The sequence below is a fragment of the Coregonus clupeaformis genome, chromosome 13 (genome assembly GCF_020615455.1).
Source record: "Coregonus clupeaformis isolate EN_2021a chromosome 13, ASM2061545v1, whole genome shotgun sequence".
NCBI lineage: Eukaryota > Metazoa > Chordata > Actinopteri > Salmoniformes > Salmonidae > Coregonus > Coregonus clupeaformis.
The window spans coordinates 32,463,599-32,485,494 of record NC_059204.1 but is presented as its reverse complement, the minus strand read 5'-3'; the positions used below and the strand labels follow the sequence as shown (position 1 = coordinate 32,485,494).

General features: G+C 47.4%; 1 protein-coding gene across 1 annotated transcript in view; it reads left to right on the top strand.

Annotated features, from left to right (window-relative positions):
- Positions 1 to 21,896, top strand: part of LOC121579252 (CXADR-like membrane protein) — a 128,261-nt gene that overhangs the window by 92,698 nt on the left and 13,667 nt on the right. The window contains exon 3 of the mRNA XM_041893691.1: positions 6,394 to 6,592. Within this exon, the coding sequence (XP_041749625.1) occupies positions 6,394 to 6,592 (199 nt within the window). The remainder of the gene's footprint in view (positions 1 to 6,393; positions 6,593 to 21,896) is intronic.

Sequence of the window (21,896 nt, the reverse complement as noted above, 5' to 3'; positions counted from 1 at the left end):
GGCTAGGATGCCCCCCAAAGGACTGAATCAATCTCGCATCCACTTCTCTCAACTTTGAAGATCTTTCAGCAAACTGTCTTCTTTTTAGAGTCATTCTGGTTTCACTCAACCCATTTGCACTTCTGCAAGTGGGCAGAGTTTTCTTTCCATTTGGCCTCTGGTCAAGCTAATCTCTGAGGTACCGTCAAGCTTGTTAGACCAATATGGCCGCCTCCATTCTCCCTCCACTCTCTCCCTGCAGGTTAATGAAAGTGCTGCTACAGTTTGGATAGGATAGTTTACAAGGCCTGCTATTTATCCACAGAAAATGAAACCTCATTCGCCCACTTTACAGGCTCTGCTTGGATATCCATGGTGATGTTTAATACCTGCAAAGGGGGTTATAAACTTTAAGTGCTGTGGGCGGAGAAAAATATGCATTCTTCCCTGCATTTGTTGATTTATGAATTTCCCTACATGGTCAAGTGATGAAGTAATGTCTTGTTTTGTCTTTGGGTCTGAGATAATGTAGTGGTAGACACAGTTTGTTTATATACAGTGCCTTCAGAAAGTATTCACATCACATGTTGTTGTGTTACAGCCTGAATTTAAAATGGATTAAATTTAGATGTTGTGTCACTGGCCTACACACAATACCCCATAGTGTCAAAGTGGAATTATGTTTAAAACATTGTATTTTAACACAAAATGAAAAGCTGAAATGTCTTGAGTCAATAAGTATTCAACCCCTTTGTTATGGCAAGCCTAAATAAGTTCAGGAATAAACATTTGATTAATAAGTCACATAATAAGCTGCATGGACTCACTCTGTGTGCAATAATAGTGTTTAACATGATCTTTGAATGACTGCCTCATCTCTGTACTCCACACATACAATTATCTGTAAGTGAATTTCAAACACATATTCAACCACAAAGACCAGGGAAGTTTTCCAATGCCTTGCAAAGAAGGGCATCTATTGGCAGATGGGTAAAAAAAATAAGCAGACATTGAATATCTATATCTATATATATATATATATATATACATACACTGCTCAAAAAAATTAAGGGAACACTTAAACAACACAATGTAACTCCAAGTCAATCACACTTCTGTGAAATCAAACTGTCCACTTAGGAAGCAACACTGATTGACAATATATTTCACATGCTGTTGTGCAGATGGAATAGACAACAGGTGGAAATTATAGGCAATTAGCAAGACACCTCCAATAAAGGACTGGTTTTGCAGGTGGTGACCACAGACCACTTCTCAGTTCCTATGCTTCCTGGCTGATGTTTTGGTCACTTTTGAATGCTGGCGGTGCTTTCACTCTAGTGGTAGCATGAGACAGAGTCTACAACCCACACAAGTGGCTCAGGTAGTGCAGCTCTGCCAGGATGGCACATCAATGCGAGCTGTGGCAAGAAGGTGTCTGTCAGCGTAGTGTCCAGAGCATGGAGGCGCTACCAGGAGACAGGCCAGTACATCAGGAGACGTGGAGGAGGCCGTAGGAGGGCAACAACCCAGCAGCAGGACTGCTACCTCCGCCTTTGTGCAAGGAGGAGCAGGAGGAGCACTGCCAGAGCCCTGCAAAATGACCTCCAGCAGGCCACAAATGTGCATGTGTCTGCTCAAACGGTCAGAAACAGACTCCATGAGGGTGGTATGAGGGCCCGACGTCCACAGGTGGGGATTGTGCTTACAGCCCAACACATTTACATTTACATTTACGTCATTTAGCAGACGCTCTTATCCAGAGCGACTTACAAATTGGTGCATTCACCCTATAGCCAGTGGGATAACCACTTTACAATTATTATTATTTTTTTATTTTTTGGGGGGGTAGAAGGATTACTTTATCCTATCCCAGGTATTCCTTAAAGAGGTGGGGTTTCAAATGTCTCCGGAAGGTGGTGAGTGACTCCGCTGTCCTGGCGTCGTGAGGGAGCTTGTTCCACCATTGGGGTGCCAGAGCAGCGAACAGTTTTGACTGGGCTGAGCGGGAACTATGCTTCCGCAGAGGAAGGGGAGCCAGCAGGCCAGAGGTGGATGAACGCAATGCCCTCGTTTGGGTGTAGGGACTGATCAGAGCCTGAAGGTACGGAGGTGCCGTTCCCCTCACAGCTCCATAGGCCAGCACCATGGTATTGTAACAGATGCAGGAGGTTTGGCATTTGCCAGAGAACACCAAGATTGGCAAATTCGCCACTGGCGCCCTGTGCTCTTCACAGATGAAAGCAGGTTCACACTGAGCACGTGACAGACGTGACAGAGTCTGGAGACACCGTGGAGAACGTTCTGCTGCCTGCAACATCCTCCAGCATGACTGGTTTGGCGGTGGGTCAGTCATGGTGTGGGGTGGCATTTCTTTGGGGGGCCGCACAGCCCTCCATGTGTTTGCCTGAGGTAGCCTGACTGCCATTAGGTACCGAGATGAGATCCTCAGACCCTTTGTGAGACCATATGCTGGTGCGGTTGGCCCTGGGTTCCTCCTAATGCAAGACAATGTTAGACCTCATGTGGCTGGAGTGTGTCAGCAGTTCCTGCAAGAGGAAGGCATTGATGCTATGGACTGGCCCGCCCGTTCCCCAGACCTGAATCCAATTGAGCACATCTGGGACATCATGTCTCGCTCCATCCACCAACGCCACGTTGCACCACAGACTGTCCAGGAGTTGGCGGATGCTTTAGTCCAGGTCTGGGAGGAGATCCCTCAGGAGACCATCCGCCACCTCATCAGGAGCATGCCCAGGCGTTGTAGGGAGGTCATACAGGCACGTGGAGGCCACACACACTACTGAGCCTAATTTTGACTTGTTTTAAGGACATTACATCAAAGTTGGATCAGCCTGTAGTGTGGTTTTCCACTTTAATTTTGAGGGTGACTCCAAATCCAGACCTCCATGGGTTGATAAATTTGATTTCCATTGATAATTTTTGTGTGATTTTGTTGTCAGCACATTCAACTATGTAAAGAAAAAAGTATTTAATAAGATTATTTCATTCATTCAGATCTAGGATGTGTTATTTTAGTGTTCCCTTTATTTATTTTTTGCAGTGTATACAGTGGGGGAAAAAAGTATTTAGTCAGCCACCAATTGTGCAAGTTCTCCCACTTAAAAAGATGAGAGAGGCCTGTAATTTTCATCATAGGTACACGTCAACTATGACAGACAAATTGAGGAAAAAAAATCCAGAAAATCACATTGTAGGATTTTTAATGAATTTATTTGCAAATTATGGTGGAAAATAAGTATTTGGTCACCTACAAACAAGCAAGATTTCTGGCTCTCACAGACCTGTAACTTCTTCTTTAAGATGCTCCTCTGTCCTCCACTCGTTACCTGTATTAATGGCACCTGTTTGAACTTGTTATCAGTATAAAAGACACCTGTCCACAACCTCAAACAGTCACACTCCAAACTCCACTATGGCCAAGACCAAAGAGCTGTCAAAGGACACCAGAAACAAAATTGTAGACCTGCACCAGGCTGGGAAGACTGAATCTGCAATAGGTAAGCAGCTTGGTTTGAAGAAATCAACTGTGGGAGCAATTATTAGGAAATGGAAGACATACAAGACCACTGATAATCTCCCTCGATCTGGGGCTCCACGCAAGATCTCACCCCGTGGGGTCAAAATGATCACAAGAACGGTGAGCAAAAATCCCAGAACCACACGGGGGGACCTAGTGAATGACCTGCAGAGAGCTGGGACCAAAGTAACAAAGCCTACCATCAGTAACACACTACGCCGCCAGGGACTCAAATCCTGCAGTGCCAGACGTGTCCCCCTGCTTAAGCCAGTAGAGTGCATTTGGATGATCCAGAAGAGGATTGGGAGAATGTCATATGGTCAGATGAAACCAAAATAGAACTTTTTGGTAAAAACTCAACTCGTCGTGTTTGGAGGACAAAGAATGCTGAGTTGCATCCAAAGAACACCATACCTACTGTGAAGCATGGGGGTGGAAACATCATGCTTTGGGGCTGTTTTTCTGCAAAGGGACCAGGACGACTGATCCGTGTAAAGGAAAGAATGAATGGGGCCATGTATCGTGAGATTTTGAGTGAAAACCTCCTTCCATCAGCAAGGGCATTGAAGATGAAACGTGGCTGGGTCTTTCAGCATGACAATGATCCCAAACACACCGCCCGGGCAACGAAGGAGTGACTTCGTAAGAAGCATTTCAAGGTCCTGGAGTGGCCTAGTCAGTCTCCAGATCTCAACCCCATAGAAAATCTTTGGAGGGAGTTGAAAGTCCGTGTTGCCCAGCGACAGCCCCAAAACATCACTGCTCTAGAGGAGATCTGCATGGAGGAATGGGCCAAAATACCAGCAACAGTGTGTGAAAACCTTGTGAAGACTTACAGAAAACGTTTGACCTGTGTCATTGCCAATATATATATTGGTCGTCAGTGTTTTTAGATATTTTTGTCAGATGTTACTATGGTATACTGAAGTATAATTACAAGCATTCCATAAGTGTCAAAGGCTTTTATTGACAATTACATTAATTTTATGCAAAGAGTCAATATTTGCAGTGTTGACCCTTCTTTTTCAAGACCTCTGCAATCCGCCCTGGCATGCTGTCAATTAACTTCTGGGCCACATGCTGACTGATGGCAGCCCATTCTTGCATAATCAATGCTTGGAGTTTGTCAGAATTTGTAGGGTATTGTTTGTCCACCTGCCTCTTGAGGATTGACCACAAGTTCTCAATGGGATTAAGGTCTGGGGAGTTTCCTGGCCATGGACCCAAAATGTTGATGTTTTGTTCCCCGAGCCACTTAGTTATCACTTTTGCCTTATGGCAAGGTGCTCCATCATGCTGGAAAAGGCATTGTTCGTCACCAAACTGTTCTTGGATGGTTGGGAGAAGTTGCTCTCGGAGGATGTGTTGGTACCATTCTTTATTCATGGCTGTGTTCTTAGACAAACTTGTGAGTGAGCCCACTCCCTTGGCTGAGAAGCAACCCCACACATGAATGGTCTCAGGATGCTTTACTGTTGGCCTGACACAGGACTGATGGTAGCGCACACTCCGGACAAGCTTTTTTCCGGATGCCCAAAACAATCGGAAAGGGGATTCATCAGAGAAAATGACTTTACCCCAGTCCTCAGCAGTCCAATCCCTGTACCTTTTGCAGAATATCAGTCTGTCCCTGATGTTTTTCCTGGAGAGAAGTGGCTTCCTCGCTGCCCTTCTTGATACCAGGCCATCCTCCAAAAGTCTTTGCCTCACTGTGCGTGCAGATGCACTCACACCTGCCTGCTGCCATTCCTGAGCAAGCTCTGCACTGGTGGTGCCCCGATCCCGCAGCTGAATCAACTTTAGGAGACGGTCCTGGCGTTTGCTGGACTTTCTTGGGCGATCTGACGCCTTCTTCACAACAATTGAACCTCTCTCCTTGAAGTTCTTGATGATCCGATAAATGGTTGATTTAAGTGCAATCTTACTAGCAGCAATATCCTTGCCTGTGAAGCCCTTTATGTGCAAAGCAATGATGATGGCGCGTGTTTCCTTGCAGGTAACCATGGTTAACAGAGGAAGAACAATGATTTCAAGCACCACCCTCCTTTTAAAGCTTCCAGTCTGTTATTCTAACTCAATCAGCATGTCAGGCTGATCTCCAGCCATGTCCTCGTCAACACTCTCACCTGTGTTAACGAGAGAATCACTGACATGATGTCAGCTGGTCCTTTTGTGGCAGGGCTGAAATGCAGTGGAAATGTGTTTTTTTGGATTAAGTTCATTTTCTGGAGTATATGCAAACTTTGTGAAAATTTATATTTGTGTCATTCTCAAAACTTTTGACCACGACTGTACAATCCAGGTGTGCAAAGCTCTTAGAGATTTACCCAGAAAGACTCACAGCTATAATGACTGCCAAAGGTGATTCAAACATGTATTGACTCAGGGGTGTGAATACTTATGTAAATAAAATATTTATGTATTTAATTTTCAATATATGTGCAAACATTTCTAAATGTATGTTTTCACTTTGTCATTATGGGGTATTGTGTGTAGATGGGTGAGAATTTTGTTTTATCCATTTTGAATTCAGTCTGTAACACAACAAAATGTGTAATAAGTAAAGGGGTGTGAATACTTTCAGAAGGCACTGTAGCACAGCATGTGGTATGATCACCACATAATCACAATAATATGATAACTGTACTGACAATGACTGACAATGATTGACAATGGTCATTAGCATACCTCATTCATTCCCCCTAAGTGAGGCATATTTGCGTGTCACCTACACATATACACAATCTTACCCCAGATAACCATGTGTACAGAACCACAGTTTCCACTCTCCCACACAAGTCCTGCAATGCCCAGCCAGAACCTCTAACACTAACCCTTATCTCTCTGTACCTCATTCCCGCTCTCCCCGCCAGGTGATCACCTACTTTGCGGGCCGGGTGTACGACCCCAACGAGGCGGAGGCGGGCCGGCTGTCCTTAGCCGGGGACTACCTCAAGGGGGACGCCTCCCTGCTGATCAGTGACCTCACACTGGGCGACTCAGGCGACTACAGCTGCAAGGTGAAGAACGGGGGGAAGTACCAATGGACCACGGTCAACCTCATAGTACTGGGTAAGTACCAATGGAGTACGGTCAACCTCATAGTACTGGGTAAGTCCCAATGGAGCACAGTCAACCTCATAGTACTGGGTAAGTACCAATGGAGCACGGTCAACCTCATAGTACTGGGTAAGTCCCAATGGAGCACGGTCAACCTCATAGTACTGGGTAAGTCCCAATGGATTACGGTCAACCTCATAGTACTGGGTAAGTACCAATGGAGCACGGTCAACCTCATAGTACTGGGTAAGTCCCAATGGAGTACGGTCAACCTCATAGTACTGGGTAAGTCCCAATGGAGCACGGTCAACCTCATAGTACTGGGTAAGTCCCAATGGAGCTCAGTCAACCTCATAGTACTGGGTAAGTCCCAATGGAGCACGGTCAACCTCATAGTACTGGGTAAGTCCCAATGGAGTACGGTCAACCTCATAGTACTGGGTAAGTCCCAATGGAGCACGGTCAACCTCATAGTACTGGGTAAGTACCAATGGAGCACGGTCAACCTCATAGTAAGTCCTGGACCCACCGTGTATTTTTTTCTGACTAACATTTGTATGATTTTTCACACAATCGAAACTAAATGAACAGCAACAAACAGAACAGAAAAAAAAACTAAAAACAGTCACAGATGATTAATCCGAAACAAACAGAAAAATCCCTCAGGGAATTGGGTTTGGTTGGGCTAACACCGAATTCACTGCAATACAATGTCATTCTTCTGTCACTTGAAAAGGGATGCAGTACAGGTGGGCATCTCTAGTAAGAGATTCAAGAGATGTTCCCGCCACTGCTTGCCTGCAAGGTTTTACTGTTATATGAAATGTGTAAAATGTTTTAACCTTTTACTAAAGTGGGCTAAATCAGGGTCACACAGAGTGTTTCTTGCTAGTCTTAAACAAATCTACTTTTAAACAAAAGTATACACCTCACATACATGGTTATGGGCTTAAAAGAAAGAAGACACCTGTACCATGTCAGATATAGAATTGAAATGTATTACATTTTTAGTTTGCATCCAATATTACACTTTATATACATCACAGAAGACTGAAATACAACAAAATCGTTTGACATAGCAACACCGGATTTTCGGCGTTTAAAAAAATAGAATGTTTATTAATTATGGAATTATGAAAAATATGAATAACATTCCACCCATGAGGCCACTAGGTCATTTGACTGCAGGAAAGGGCCACATGCTAATGTGGTGGATATAAATGATAGAGGTGATACTATCCCTTGTCCCTTCATACTGTGGTTGACTGACAATGACCACACAAACACTGTTGGTGAGATGTTTGAATCACTACCTAACTATCCTGTTGCTGTCACTGAAGGATACGATGGCAGTTACTTGTCACGTACTTGTGAAAGCGAAAATTAGCTCCAAAGGGTAGACACTGGACCACTGCCACATGTTGCTACCGATCCAAATCCCTAACTGTGCAGCGATAAGGAGAGATAAAAGCGTAAGTAGCACCTGTGACACTGTGATACAGCATCTAGCTGTGTATGGCTCTGGTATATAGCTCTCTCCAGCCTGCCCTCCCCTCCCACGGTCTCCCACAGTAAGATGTTGAGGGTGTGCGCCACACATTTATGCATACATTTGTACAAATTGGCCCGCAGCTTTGAAACGCCACTTTCGATTTTTAGTGAGACAAACATTAGCGTTCGTCTTGTTCAACGGTAAGATAATGGGATGGGGGGATTGGGGTTGGGGGGTGGTGGGAAGTGGTACTGACGCAGGAACAAGATGGAGGGCCCCGCCTCCTCCTCCCCCTTCTCCTCAGCCCCCCTAATTGCATCCTGGTTAGAATTCACCCTACTCAGCAAAATGAAGAGAGATCAGGGGAAGAGAGGTCCGTGATAGAGAGAGGGAGGTGGATGTTGTGGAGGTGTGTTCTAAGCAGGCATTGTTGTATTTATCTCACTTATACAGTGCATTCGGAAAGTATTCAGACCCATTCCCTTTTTCCACATTTTGTTACGTTACAGCCTTATTCTAAAATGGATTAAATTAGGTTTTTTCCTCATCAATCTACACACAATACCCCATAATGCGAAAACAGGTTTTTAGAAAACAGAAATACCTTATTTACATAAGTATTCAGACCATTTGCCATGAGACTCGAAATGGAGCTCAGGTGCATCCTGTTTCCATTGATCATCCTTGAGATGTTTCTACACTTGATTGGAGTCCACCTGTGGTAATTTGGAAAGGCACACACCTGTCTATATAAGGTCCCACAGTTGACAGTACATGTCAGCGCAGAAACCAAGCCATAAGGTCGAAGGAATTGTCCGTAGAGCTCAGAGACAGGATTGTGTCGAGGCACAGATCTGGGGAAGGGTACCCCAAGAATTATGTAGCATTGAAGGTCCCCAAGAACACAGTGGCCTCCATTATTCTTAAATGGAAGAAGTTTGGAACTACCAAGACTCTTCCTAGAACTGGCCGCCCGGCCAAACTGAGCAATCAGGGAGAAGGACCTTGTTCAGGGAGGTGACCAAGAACCCGATGGTCACTCTGACAGACCTCCAGAGTTCCTCTGTGGAGATGGGAGAACCTTCCAGAAGGACACCCATCTCTGCAGCACTCCACCAATCAGGCCTTTATGGTAGAGTGGCCAGACGGAAGCCACTCCTCAGTAAAAGGCACATGACAGCCCGCATGGAGTTTGCCAAAAGGCACCTAAAGGACTCTCAGACCATGAGAAACAAGATTCTCTGGTCAGATGAAACCAAGATTGAACTCTTTGTTCATAGGGATATTTGTTTTCAGTTGGCAATAATACATTCCTTTGATATCAATGTATCAATGTGGTTTCCTGCAGGAATGACCATAGTTACAAAGTACCAAAAATACAACAGAACCACTGGTTCATGCTAGTTGGTCTATCTAGTAGGAGATTCTGTGACTTGTTAGTGATGCACCAGTCAATTTGGTCATTATTGCTAATTTCATTTTAGTAGATTACTTTATACTGCTGTAAGCACTCAGTAATGACAGACATAGAGTAAATACTTAATGAATGTATTTAATGATAGCAGGGCAAAACACTTGCTAACACTCACATTCTGTTCAACATGACATCATTTACATGGTGAAGAGCATGAAGCCACTGAAGATGTTACGGTTGTTTGAATCATCATACAGCCTGCAGTTTCCAGGTAGATGCATGTAGACGACATCTCCTTCCTCTAACTCAAGGACAGCTGCATTAGATGCATACTCCCAGTTCCCATCAGCATCAACATTTTCATATGTGACCATTACTCTCTGGTCAAGTATACACCCATCCATGATACCACATGCAGTGAATCTAAAGTAGTAGACTCCTCTCTCTGTCACGGTTCAGACAGACGACAAGAGGACCACAATTGCGTCACACCAGAAAGTTTATTAAAACTTAAGGGAAAAGGGAAGTAGGGAGTGAGTGAAGGCTCCAGGGGTTATCCCGTCCAATGTGCTGGGTCTGTGCCCCCCCCCAGTGGCAGCGGTGCGTCCGATGACGCCGGTGGTTGGTGGTCCAGAAGTCCTGGGGGGGGAGGAAACACAGACACAACGGGGCGGATGAAACAAGGCAGAAGTACAGTTCAAGGGAAATCCAAATACGTTGTAGCAAGGCAGAAGGCTGGTCAGAGTTACCGGGGTCGAAGAGTAGTCAGGAGTCGTAATGGCAGAGAGCAGGTCTGGTTTTCCTGGGGCAGAAGAGTATCCAAGAATCAGGCAGGTCCGGGGTCACAAAACAAGGGTGAGCCAGAAGCGCGAGCACACAGGTTCGGGTGTGAGCTTTGCAGACGATCTGACAAAGGAGAGCTGAAAGACGGGACTTTAAATACTGGGAGAGGTTAGTGGGTAATGCAGCGCAGCTGGCAGAGTAATTAGAGCCGAGCAGAGCAGGGACAGGTGGAGCTCGTTAGGCTGAGTAGAGAGAGAGAGATGAGCAGAGTGGAAGATAGTGGAAACACATTAAGGTGGTAACCCGGTGGAGTGAGAGGGCTCATGACAGAACCCCCCCAAGGGACGGCCCCAGAAGTCCCAAGAGCAACACCACGCCGGGCGGGAGGAGGGGAGCCGGAGGAGGGCTAGAACTCCTCCGAACGGTCCCGAGCGAACGCCCTCATCCTCGGAGGAAGCCGGAGGGCCGTGGTCGGGAGATGGGACAGGTCCCGAGACAGGATCAGGCACAGGACAGGAAGCCGAGCGGGCAGGACGGTTAGGGATCCCTCTGGGGCGGCCCCCTACGGATTGCAGGTTGATCAGGATGCCGTTGGTGGAAGGCGGTGATGAGAGTCCTATCCACAATCCGACTAGCTGGCACCCAGGTCCTTTCCTCAGGTCCATAGCCCTCCCAGTCAATGAGGTACTGGAGACCCCTACCCCTCCGTCTGGACCGAAGCAGGCGGCGGACGGTGTAAACCAGACCACCATCGGCGAGCCGTGGAGGAGGAGGACAAGGCGCAGCAGGGACCAGCGGACTCTCATGAATGGGCTTAATCTTAGACACATGGAAAGTGGGGGTGCACCCTCATGGAATTAGGCAGTTGGAGCCGGACAGCAGTTGGGCTAATCACTCTTATGATAGGGAATGGGCCAATGAACCGAGGTGCCAACTTCTGCGACTCCACCCTGAGTGGCAGGTTCCTTGACGACAACCACACCCTTTGACCAACATGGTAGGTGGGAGCAGGGATTCTCCGACGGTTGGCCCCGGTAGTGTAGCTGGCAACGGATCTGAGAAGTGTGGCTCGGGCCTGTGACCAGGTGCGGCGACATCGACGGGCAAACGCAAGTGCAGATGGGCAAGTAACCTCCCCTTCCTGACTGGCAAATAGAGGAGGCTGATATCCATAAACACATTGGAAAGGGGACATACCGATGGCAGAGCAGGTCAGAGAATTGTGTGCGTACTCCACCCATGTCAATTGCTGCGACCAGGAGTGGGGGTTGCGTGAAGTCATGCATCGCAGTGCCTTCTCGAGCTCCTGATTTGCCCGCTCTGACTGCCCATTGGATTGGGGATGGAATCCGGAAGTCAGACTGACTGTGGCTCCCAGCAGGTGACAGAACTCCTTCCAAAAAGCGGAGGAGAATTGTGGACCACGGTCAGAAACTACATCCTTTGGCAGTCCGTGGATCCGGAAGACGTGTTCCAGGACCACCTGGGCGGTCTCCTTGGCGGTTGGGAGCTTGGGGAGGGGAATGAAGTGTGCCATCTTGCTGAATCGGTCAACTATGGTGAGAATGACGGTCTTGCCCCTTGAAGGGGGCAGCCCCGTGACAAAGTCAAGGGCGATGTGAGACCAGGGACGTCTGGGCACAGGCAGGGGCTGCAGCAATCCGGCTGGGGGGCTGGCAGGACGACTTGTGTTGGTTGCAGATGGGGCAGGCTTGGACGAATTCCCGTACATCCTTTCTCAGAGCGGGCCACCAGAACCTCTGGGCGAGCAGGTTGTAAGTGCGGGTGGAGCCAGGGTGACAAGCTAGGCGGGAGTCATGTCCCCACTGAACGACCTGGGACCTTAGGTTTTCGGGGACAAAAAGGCGGTCAGCTGGGCAAGTGCTGGGACCGGGCTGGTTACGGAGAGCTTCCAGCACCTGTTCCTCAACAGCCCAGGTCAGAGCTGCTACGATGCAGGGACTTGGCAGAATCGACACAGGATCCTTGGAGGGGTTGTCATCCTTCTGGAATTGACGGGAGAGGGCGTCTGGCTTGGTGTTGCGTGATCCAGGCCGGTATGACAGAGTGAAATTAAACCTGGTGAAGAACAGGGCCCAGCGGGACTGCCTGGAGTTCAACCGTGGCGTGCGGATGTACTCCAAGTTCTTATGATCGGTCCAAACGAGAAATGGAATGGTGGACCCCTCCAGCCAGTGACGCCACTCCTCCAAGGCAAGCTTCACAGCCAGCAGCTCTCGGTTCCCTATGTCGTAATTGCACTCAGAGGGGGACAACCGACGTGAGAAAAAGGCACAGGGATGGAGCTTCCTATCCTCCGCAGCCCACTGAGAAATCACAGCACCAACTCCCACATCCGAGGCGTCCACCTCCACAATGAATTGCCGGTCCACGTCAGGCATCTGGAGGATGGGAGCGGAGGTGAACCTTACCTTGAGGGTACTGAAGGCCTTGTCGGCTGCTGGGGTCCAGGTGAAGGGTTGCTTGGTGCTGGTTAGAGCAGTGAGAGGGGCAGCAACGGTACTGTAGTTCCGGATAAACTTTCTATAGAAGTTAGCAAACCCCAGAAACTGTTGCAGCTTCTTTCTGTTCTCCGGAACTGGCCATGACGTGACTGCTGATACTTTGGCAGGATCCATTTGGATACTTCCCTCTGCCACTATGTACCCCAGGAAGGCCACTGTCTTGACGTGAAACTCACACTTCTCTGCCTTGGCGTAGAGGGAATTCTCCAGAAGACGATGAAGGACTTGCTGGACATGGCGGGTGTGTTCAGACAGGTTTCTGGAGTAGATTAAGATGTCATCCAGGTAAACGAAGACAAACTTGTTTAACATGTCCCGCAGTACATCATTCACTAGAGCCTGGAACACAGCAGGAGCATTGGTGAGGCCAAAAGGCATAACCAGATACTCGTAGTGGCCTGTTGGTGTATTGAATGCGGTCTTCCATTCATCTCCCTCCCGGATCCGCACTAGGTGGTAAGCGTTTCTGAGATCCAACTTGGTAAAAACAGTGGCTCCCTGGAGCAACTCAAAAGCAGAGGTGAGCAGAGGGAGAGGGTAACGGTTTTCACTGTGATGTCGTTGAGTCCCCTGTAGTCGATGCAGGGGCGAAGAGATCCGTCCCTCTTCCCCACAAAGAAGAAGCCAGCACCAGCCGGAGATGAAGATGAACGGATCAATCCTGTGGACAGAGAGTCATTGATGTAGTCCTCCATGGACCTTCTTTCAGGAGCAGACAACGAATAAAGACGGCCCCTTGGAGGGGCTGTTCCAGGGAGGAGGTCGATGGCACAGTCGTACGGTCGGTGAGGGGGCAGAGATGTGGCTCTTGCTTTGTTAAACACTTCTCTGAGACCATGGTAGCATTCTGGGACATGGGAGAGGTCAGGGGCGGAGTTAGTAGGTACCGGCCGAGGGGGTAGTGCGGCAGCAAGCAGGCAGGTTCGGTGGCAGTCCTCTCCCCACTCCCTGATCACCCCGGTCACCCAGTCGAGCTGAGGGTTGTGCCGGCGGAGCCATGGGTAACCCAGGATGAGGGGTTGGCCTGGAGAGGGGAGCAGGTGAAACTGGATAGTTTCTTGATGGTTTCCGGACAGACCCATCAAGACCGGGGCCGTGACATGAGTGACCGATCCGAGTAAGTGTCCGTCCAGTGCCCGGGCAGGAATAGGAGGTGTCAAACGGAGGTTCTCCAGTCCCAGTTGGCGTGCCAGCTTGATGTCCATTATGTTGGCTTCGGCGCCAGAATCCACCAGAGCAGCCAGGGTGTGAGTAGAGTCAGAGAGGCGGAGGTGAACTTGCAGCAAGGGTTTGCGGTCGGAGGACTGGATGGTCATTGAGCTCAACCGGACTCCCCCTATGCCCGGTGAGCTTCGGCTTTTAAAGGGCAGGTTACCACACGATGTCCATCACCTCCACAATAGAGGCAGAGGTTTGAGGTGAAGCGGCGCTGGCGCTCTGCAGGAGTGAGAGAGGCTCGCCCAATCTCCATAGGCTCAGACTGATCAAGCTGACTTGGGTGAGTGGCAGTAGCTGACAGGAGCCCAGTCGGATCTCTCCGAATGCCGGTAGTTGGTGGACCTTGGCGCCCCCTCTCACGACGACGGGTCTGTATCCTTCTGTCGATCCGGACAGTCAGTGCGATGGCTTCATCAAGAGTGGAAGGCAGTTCATGGGAGACCAACTCGTCCTTGATATAGTCAGCCAAGCTATGGAAGAACGCGTCCACCAACGATGGTGTGTTCCAAGAACTTCGTCTTGCCAGGGTTCGGAAGTCGATGGAATGGTCTGCGACTGTACGTCTGCCTTGTCGAATACTGAACAGTTCACGAGACGCCTCTGCGGTTGGTGAATCCAGGTCAAACACCTTCAGCATCTCCTCAGCAAACAGGTCGAAGGTTGCACATGCGGGGGTTTGACGTTCGAACTCTGCTGTTCCCCAGAGTCGAGCTCGGCCCGTCAGGTGAGTGATGGCATACCCGACCCTAGCCCCCTCCGTGGCGAAGGTCCTTGGCTGCAAGGAGAACTGAAGTCGGCAGCTAGTCAGGAATGGCCGGACCTGGGTAGAATCGCCGTTGAACCGCTCGGGGTTTCCAATCTTGGGTTCCGGGGCAGCGGCTGAAATGACCGGGGCAGGTGACTCGGAGGCAGGGCTGGTGGGCAGACTGGCTGGGGTAAGGTTGGTGAGGAGTTGGATGATCCTGGCGAGTTGTTGTTGCTGCTGCTGGGACTGCTGCTGGTGCTGCTGGAACTGCTGATGCTGTTGGTGGCCGACCTGAAGCAGAGAGGTGATGTCGCCGCTCATGCGGCCTAGCTCTCTCTCAGTGTGTTCCAGGCGTAGCATGGCGGTGGGTTGCTCAGGTTCTTCGGTTTCCATGTCGGGGGAAGTGTGCGCTGAGTCCATGATGGTCAGATCGTACTGTCACGGTTCAGACAGACGACAAGAGGACCACAATTGCGTCACACCAGAAAGTTTATTAAAACTTAAGGGAAAAGGGAAGTAGGGAGTGAGTGAAGGCTCCAGGGGTTATCCCGTCCAATGTGCTGGGTCTGTGCCCCCCAGTGGCAGCGGTGCGTCCGATGACGCCGGTGGTTGGTGGTCCAGAAGTCCTGGGGGGAGGAAACACAGACACAACGGGGCGGATGAAACAAGGCAGAAGTACAGTTCAAGGGAAATCCAAATACGTTGTAGCAAGGCAGAAGGCTGGTCAGAGTTACCGGGGTCGAAGAGTAGTCAGGAGTCGTAATGGCAGAGAGCAGGTCTGGTTTTCCTGGGGCAGAAGAGTATCCAAGAATCAGGCAGGTCCGGGGTCACAAAACAAGGGTGAGCCAGAAGCGCGAGCACACAGGTTCCGGGTGTGAGCTTTGCAGACGATCTGACAAAGGAGAGCTGAAAGACGGGACTTTAAATACTGGGAGAGGTTAGTGGGTAATGCAGCGCAGCTGGCAGAGTAATTAGAGCCGAGCAGAGCAGGGACAGGTGGAGCTCGTTAGGCTGAGTAGAGAGAGAGAGATGAGCAGAGTGGAAGATAGTGGAAACACATTAAGGTGGTAACCCGGTGGAGTGAGAGGGCTCATGACACTCTCACTGGTGCTGTGAAGATACCTGTATGACAAAAACATTATATTATATATTCATTCATATGTGTATATATACTGAACAAAAATATAAATGCAACATGCAACAATTTCAACTATTTTACTGAGTTACAGTTCATATAAGGAAATCAGTCAATTGAAATAAATTCATTAGGCCCTAATCTATGGATTTCACATGACTGGGCAGGAGCGCAGCCATGGGTAGGCCTGGCCCACCCACTTGAGAGACAGGCCCACCCACTTGGGAGCCAGGCCCACCCACTTGGGAACCCGGCCCAGCCAATCAGAATGAGTTTTTCCCCACAAAAGGGCTTTATTACAGACAGAAATACTCCTCAGTTTCATCAGCTGTCCAGGTGGCTGGTCTTAGACAATCCCACAGGTGAAGAAGCCGGATGTGGAGGTCCTGGGCTGACGTGGTTACACGTGGTCTGTGGTTATTGAGGCCGGTTTGACGTACTGTCAAATTCTCTAAAACAACGTTGGAGGTGGCTTATGGTAGAGAAATTAACATTAATTTCTCTGGCAACAGCTCTGGTGGACATTCCTGCAGTCAGCATGCCAATTGTGCGCTCCCTCAAAACTTGAGACATCCATGCCATTGTGTTGTGTGACAAAACTGAACATTTTAGGGTGGCTTTTATTGTCCCCAGCACAAGGTGCACCTGTGTAATGATCATGCTGTTTAATCAGCTTCTTGATATGCCACACCTGTCAGGTGGATGGATTATCTTGGCAAAGGAGAAATGTTCACTGACAGAGATGTAAACAAATTTGTGCACAACATTTGAGAGAAATAAGCTTTTTGTGCATATGGAAACATTCTGGGATATTTTATTTCAGCTCATGAAACATGGGACCAACACTTTACATGTTGCGTTTATATTTATGAAATAGTCATCAAATATTTGCAAAGGATACACAATGCAGTACTACCTGTAATGTTGATGTAAGCCCTGTCAATGTTCGTGAAGACTTTGCTATAGGTCAGAGTAGTGTCACTGCTGATGGGTCCTACAATACCAGTCAGAGCAGTGGAGAACGCTACCTTTGGTCAGTCTTTAAATATGGGAGAGCAATTACAACAATCAAGCAAACATCTTATTATTATTGCATATATAGTATCTTATTATATGATGCCAAATCACACATTTTTTATTTAGCAACTTTGGTTTGAGAACAGTTTACATTTTTTATTCTACTTTGTTTTAATAGAATACAGACAACCATTTGGGACTCTCTTCAGTTCCTCTACCTCTTTCTCAGTGGTTGTCAGTCTGGCCTCCATGGTTGAAAGCTCTGCTGCTAGTACTGGAATTGTAATATTAAAAACCAATAAGAATATGAGATATGTTTGGATTTCTGCTGGTCCATATAACACTATCTCAAAGCTAACATACAGTATGTACATTATGTATTACAACCTGTGTTCTCTCTCTTTAGTTCCTCCACTTCTTTCTCACTGGTTGTCAGTCTCACTGGTTGTCTGTCTGGTCTCACTGGTTGTCAGCTCTGCTGCTTGTGCTGGACATGTTGAAATAAGTAAAAACAAAGGATAAACAATGTTACTACTAATTTGACAGCTTTATTTACTGGCTTCAGGTTGTCTGTCTCTTGTAGAAGGTTGTCAGGTTGTCTGTCTCTTGTAGAAGGTTGTCAGGTTGTTTGTCTCTTGTAGAAGGTTGTCAGGTTGTCTGTCTCTTGTAGAAGGTTGTCAGGTTGTCTGTCGCTTGTAAAAGGTTGTCAGGTTGTCTGTCTCTTGTAGAAGGTTGTCAGGATGTTTGTCTCTCTTAGAAGGTTGTCAGGTTGTTTGTCTCTTGTAGAAGGTTGTCAGCTTGTCTGTCTCTTATAAAAGGTTATCAGGTTGTCTGTCTCTTGTAGAAGGATGTCAGGTTGTTTCTCTCTTGTAGAAGGTTGTCAGGTTGTTTGTCTCTTGTAGAAGGTTGTCAGGTTGTCTGTCTCTTGTAGAAGGATGTCAGGTTGTTTCTCTCTTGTAGAAGGTTGTCAGGTTGTTTGTCTCTTGTAGAAGGTTGTCAGGTTGTCTGTCTCTTGTAGAAGGTTGTCAGGTTGTTTGTCTCTTGTAAAAGGTTGTCAGGTTGTTTGTCTCTTTTAGAAGGTTGTCAGGTTGTCTGTCTCTTGTAGAAGGTTGTCAGGTTGTTTGTCTCTTGTAGAAGGATGTCAGGTTGTTTCTCTCTTGTAGAAGGTTGTCAGCTTGTCTGTCTCTTATAGAAGGTTGTCAGGTTGTCTGTCTCTTGTAGAATGATGTCAGGTTGTTTCTCTCTTGTAGAAGGTTGTCAGCTTGTCTGTCTCTTATAGAAGGTTGTCAGGTTGTCTGTCTCTTGTAGAAGGATGTCAGGTTGTTTCTCTCTTGTAGAAGGTTGTCAGGTTGTCTGTCGCTTGTAAAAGGTTGTCAGGTTGTCTGTCTCTTGTAGAAGGTTGTCAGGGTGTTTGTCTCTCTTAGAAGGTTGTCAGGTTGTTTGTCTCTTGTAGAAGGTTGTCAGCTTGTCTGTCTCTTATAGAAGGTTGTCAGGTTGTCTGTCTCTTGTAGAAGGATGTCAGGTTGTTTCTCTCTTGTAGAAGGTTGTCAGGTTGTCTGTCTCTTGTAGAAGGTTGTCAGGTTGTCTGTCTCTTGTAGAAGGATGTCAGGTTGTTTGTCTCTTTTAGAAGGTTGTCAGGTTGTCTGTCTCTTGTAGAAGGTTGTCAGGTTGTTTGTCTCTTGTAGAAGGTTGTCAGGTTGTCTGTCTCTTGTAGAAGGTTGTCAGGTTGTTTGTCTCTTTTAGAAGGTTGTCAGGTTGTTTGTTTCTTGTAGAAGGTTGCCAGGTTGTTTGTCTCTTGTAGAAGATTGTCAGGTTGTCTGTCTATTGTAGGTTGTTAGGTAGTTTGTCTCTTGTAGAAGGTTGTCAGGTTGTTTGTCTCTTGTAGAAGGTTGTCAGGTTGTTTGTCTCTTTTAGAAGGTTGTCAGGTTGTCTGTCTCTTGTAGAAGGTTGTCAGGTTGTTTGTCTCTTGTAGAAGGATGTCAGGTTGTTTCTCTCTTGTAGAAGGTTGTCAGGTTGTTTGTCTCTTGTAGAAGGTTGTCAGGTTGTTTGTCTCTTGTAGAAGGATGTCAGGTTGTTTCTCTCTTGTAGAAGGATGTCAGGTTGTCTATCTCTTGTAGAAGGTTGTCAGGTTGTTTGTCTCTTGTAGAAGGTTGTCAGGTTGTCTGTCTCTTGTAGAAGGTTGTCAGGATGTTTGTCTCTTCTAGAAGGATGTCAGGTAGTTTCTCTCTTGTAGAAGGATGTCAGGTTGTTTCTCTCTTGTAGAAGTTTGTCAGGTTGTTTGTCTCTTGTAGAAGATTGTCAGGTTGTCTGTCTCTTGTAGAAGGTTGTCTGGTTGTTTGTCTCTTTTAGAAGGTTGTCAGGTTGTCTGTCTCTTGTAGAAGGTTGTCAGGATGTTTCTCTCTTGTAGAAGGTTGTCAGGTTGTCTGTCTCTTGTAAAAGGTTGTCAGGTTGTTTGTCTCTTGTAGAAGGATGTCAGGTTGTTTCTCTGTTGTAGAAGGTTGCCAGGTTGTTTGTCTCTTGTAGAAGATTATCAGGTTGTTTGTTTCTTGTAGAAGGTTGCCAGGTTGTTTGTCTCTTTTAGAAGGTTGTCAGGTTGTTTGTCTCTTGTAGGTTGTTAGGTAGTTTGTCTCTTGTGGAAGGTTGTCAGGTTGTTTGTCTCTTGTAGAAGGTTGTCAGGTTGTTTGTCTCTTGTAGAAGGATGTCAGGTTGTTTCTCTCTTGTAGAAGGATGTCAGGTTGTCTATCTCTTGTAGAAGGTTGTCAGGTTGTTTGTCTCTTGTAGAAGGTTGTCAGGTTGTCTGTCTCTTGTAGAAGGTTGTCAGGATGTTTGTCTCTTCTAGAAGGATGTCAGGTAGTTTCTCTCTTGTAGAAGGATGTCAGGTTGTTTGTCTCTTTTAGAAGGTTGTCAGGTTGTTTGTCTCTTTTAGAAAGTTGTCAGGTTGTCTGTCTTTTGTAGAAGGTTGTCAGGTTGTTTGTCTCTTGTAAAAGGTTGTCAGGTTGTTTGTCTCTTGTAGAAGGTTGTCAGGTTGTCTGTCTCTTGTAGAAGGTTGTCAGGTTGTTTGTCTCTTGTAGAAGGTTGTCAGGTTGTTTCTCTCTTGTAGAAGGTTGTCAGGTTGTTTGTCTCTTGTAGAAGATTGTCAGGTTGTCTGTCTCTTGTAGAAGTTTGTCTGGTTGTTTGTCTCTTTTAGAAGGATGTCAGGTTGTTTCTCTGTTGTAGAAGGTTGCCAGGTTGTTTGTCTCTTGTAGAAGATTATCAGGTTGTTTGTTTCTTGTAGAAGGTTGCCAGGTTGTTTGTCTCTTTTAGAAGGTTGTCAGGTTGTTTGTCTCTTGTAGGTTGTTAGGTAGTTTGTCTCTTGTGGAAGGTTGTCAGGTTGTTTGTCTCTTGTAGAAGGTTGTCAGGTTGTTTGTCTCTTGTAGAAGGTTGTCAGGCTGTCTGTCTCTTGTAGAAGGTTGTCAGGTTGTTTGTCTCTTGTAGAAGGTTGTCAGGTTGTTTGTCTCTTGTAGAAGGTTGTCAGGCTGTCTGTCTCTTGTAGAAGGTTGTCAGGTTGATTGTCTCTTGTTCCTCTCTCTGCTCATCCATCTGGCTTCAATGGCTAACATAAATTCACTACCTGTTGGAGTATCCTTCATTCTCCCCCTTCTGCTCCTTCATCTGGTTCTTCGTGAACTGTAGTTCAGTCTTGGTGACGCTCAGCTCCACTTTTAGATCAACCGCCTGACTCTCACTGGTCTTCAGGCTGGCCTCCATGTTCCTCAGCTCCACTCTCTGTTCCACCATGATGGTTCCCAGGTTGTGCACTATGTCTCTCAGGTGTTTCAGCTCAGTCCAGATGTCAGGTTGGGTGGTGGTCTGTGTGTCTGAAGTTTTGGTCTTCTGACTCTCATAGTGAACTTCACTCCCCTCCTCCCTCTCTCCCTGAGCCCATGATGCCCCAGACACACACATCAGCAACACCAGTGGAACTACAGAAGCCCTCATTCTGACAACACTCACACCTTCTAATGTACACTACATGACCAAAAGTATGTGGATACCTGCTCGTCAAACATCTCATTCCAAAATCATGGGCATTAATATGGAGTTGGTCCCCCCTTTGCTGCTATAACAGCCTCCACTGTTATAGCATTGCTGCGGGGACTTGCTTCCATTCAGCCAGAAGAGCATTAGTGAGGTCGGGCACTGATGTTTGGCGATTAGGCCTGGCTCGCAGTCGGCGTTCCAATTAATCCCAAAGGTGTTCGATGGGGTTGAGGTCAGGGCACTGTGCAGGCCAGTCAAGGTCTTCCACACCGATCTCGACAAACCATTTCTGAATGGACCTCGCATTGTGCACAGGGGCATTGTCATGCTGAAAAAGGAAAGGGCCTTCCCCAAACTGTTGCCACAAAGTTGGAAGCATAGAATCGTCTAGAATGTCATTGTATACTGTAGCGTTAAGATTTCCCTTCACTGGAACTAAGGGGCCTAGCCCGAACCATGTAAAACAGCCCCAGACAATTATTCCTTCTCCACCAAACTTTACAGTTGGCACAGTAGCATTCTCCTGGCATCCGCCAAACCCAGATTCGTCCGTCGGACTGCCAGACGGTGAAGCGTGATTCATCACTCCAGAGAACGAGTTTCCACTGCTCCAGAGTCCAATAGCGGCGAGCTTTACACCACTACAGCCAACGCTTGGCATTGCGCATGGTGATCATAGGCTTGTGTGCGGCTGCTCGGCCATGGAAACCCATTTCATGAAGCTCCCGACAAACAGTTTTTCTGCTGACGATGCTTCCAGAGGCAGTTTGGAACTCAGTAGTGAGTGTTGCAACCGAGGACAGACGATTTTTACGCACTACGTGCTTCGGCACTCGTCGGTCCCGTTCTGTGAGCTTGTGTGGCCTACCACTTCCCAGCGAGCCGTTGTTGCTCCTAGACGTTTCCACTTCACAATAACAGCACTTACAGTTGACCTGGGCAGCTCTAGCAGGGCAGAAATTTGATG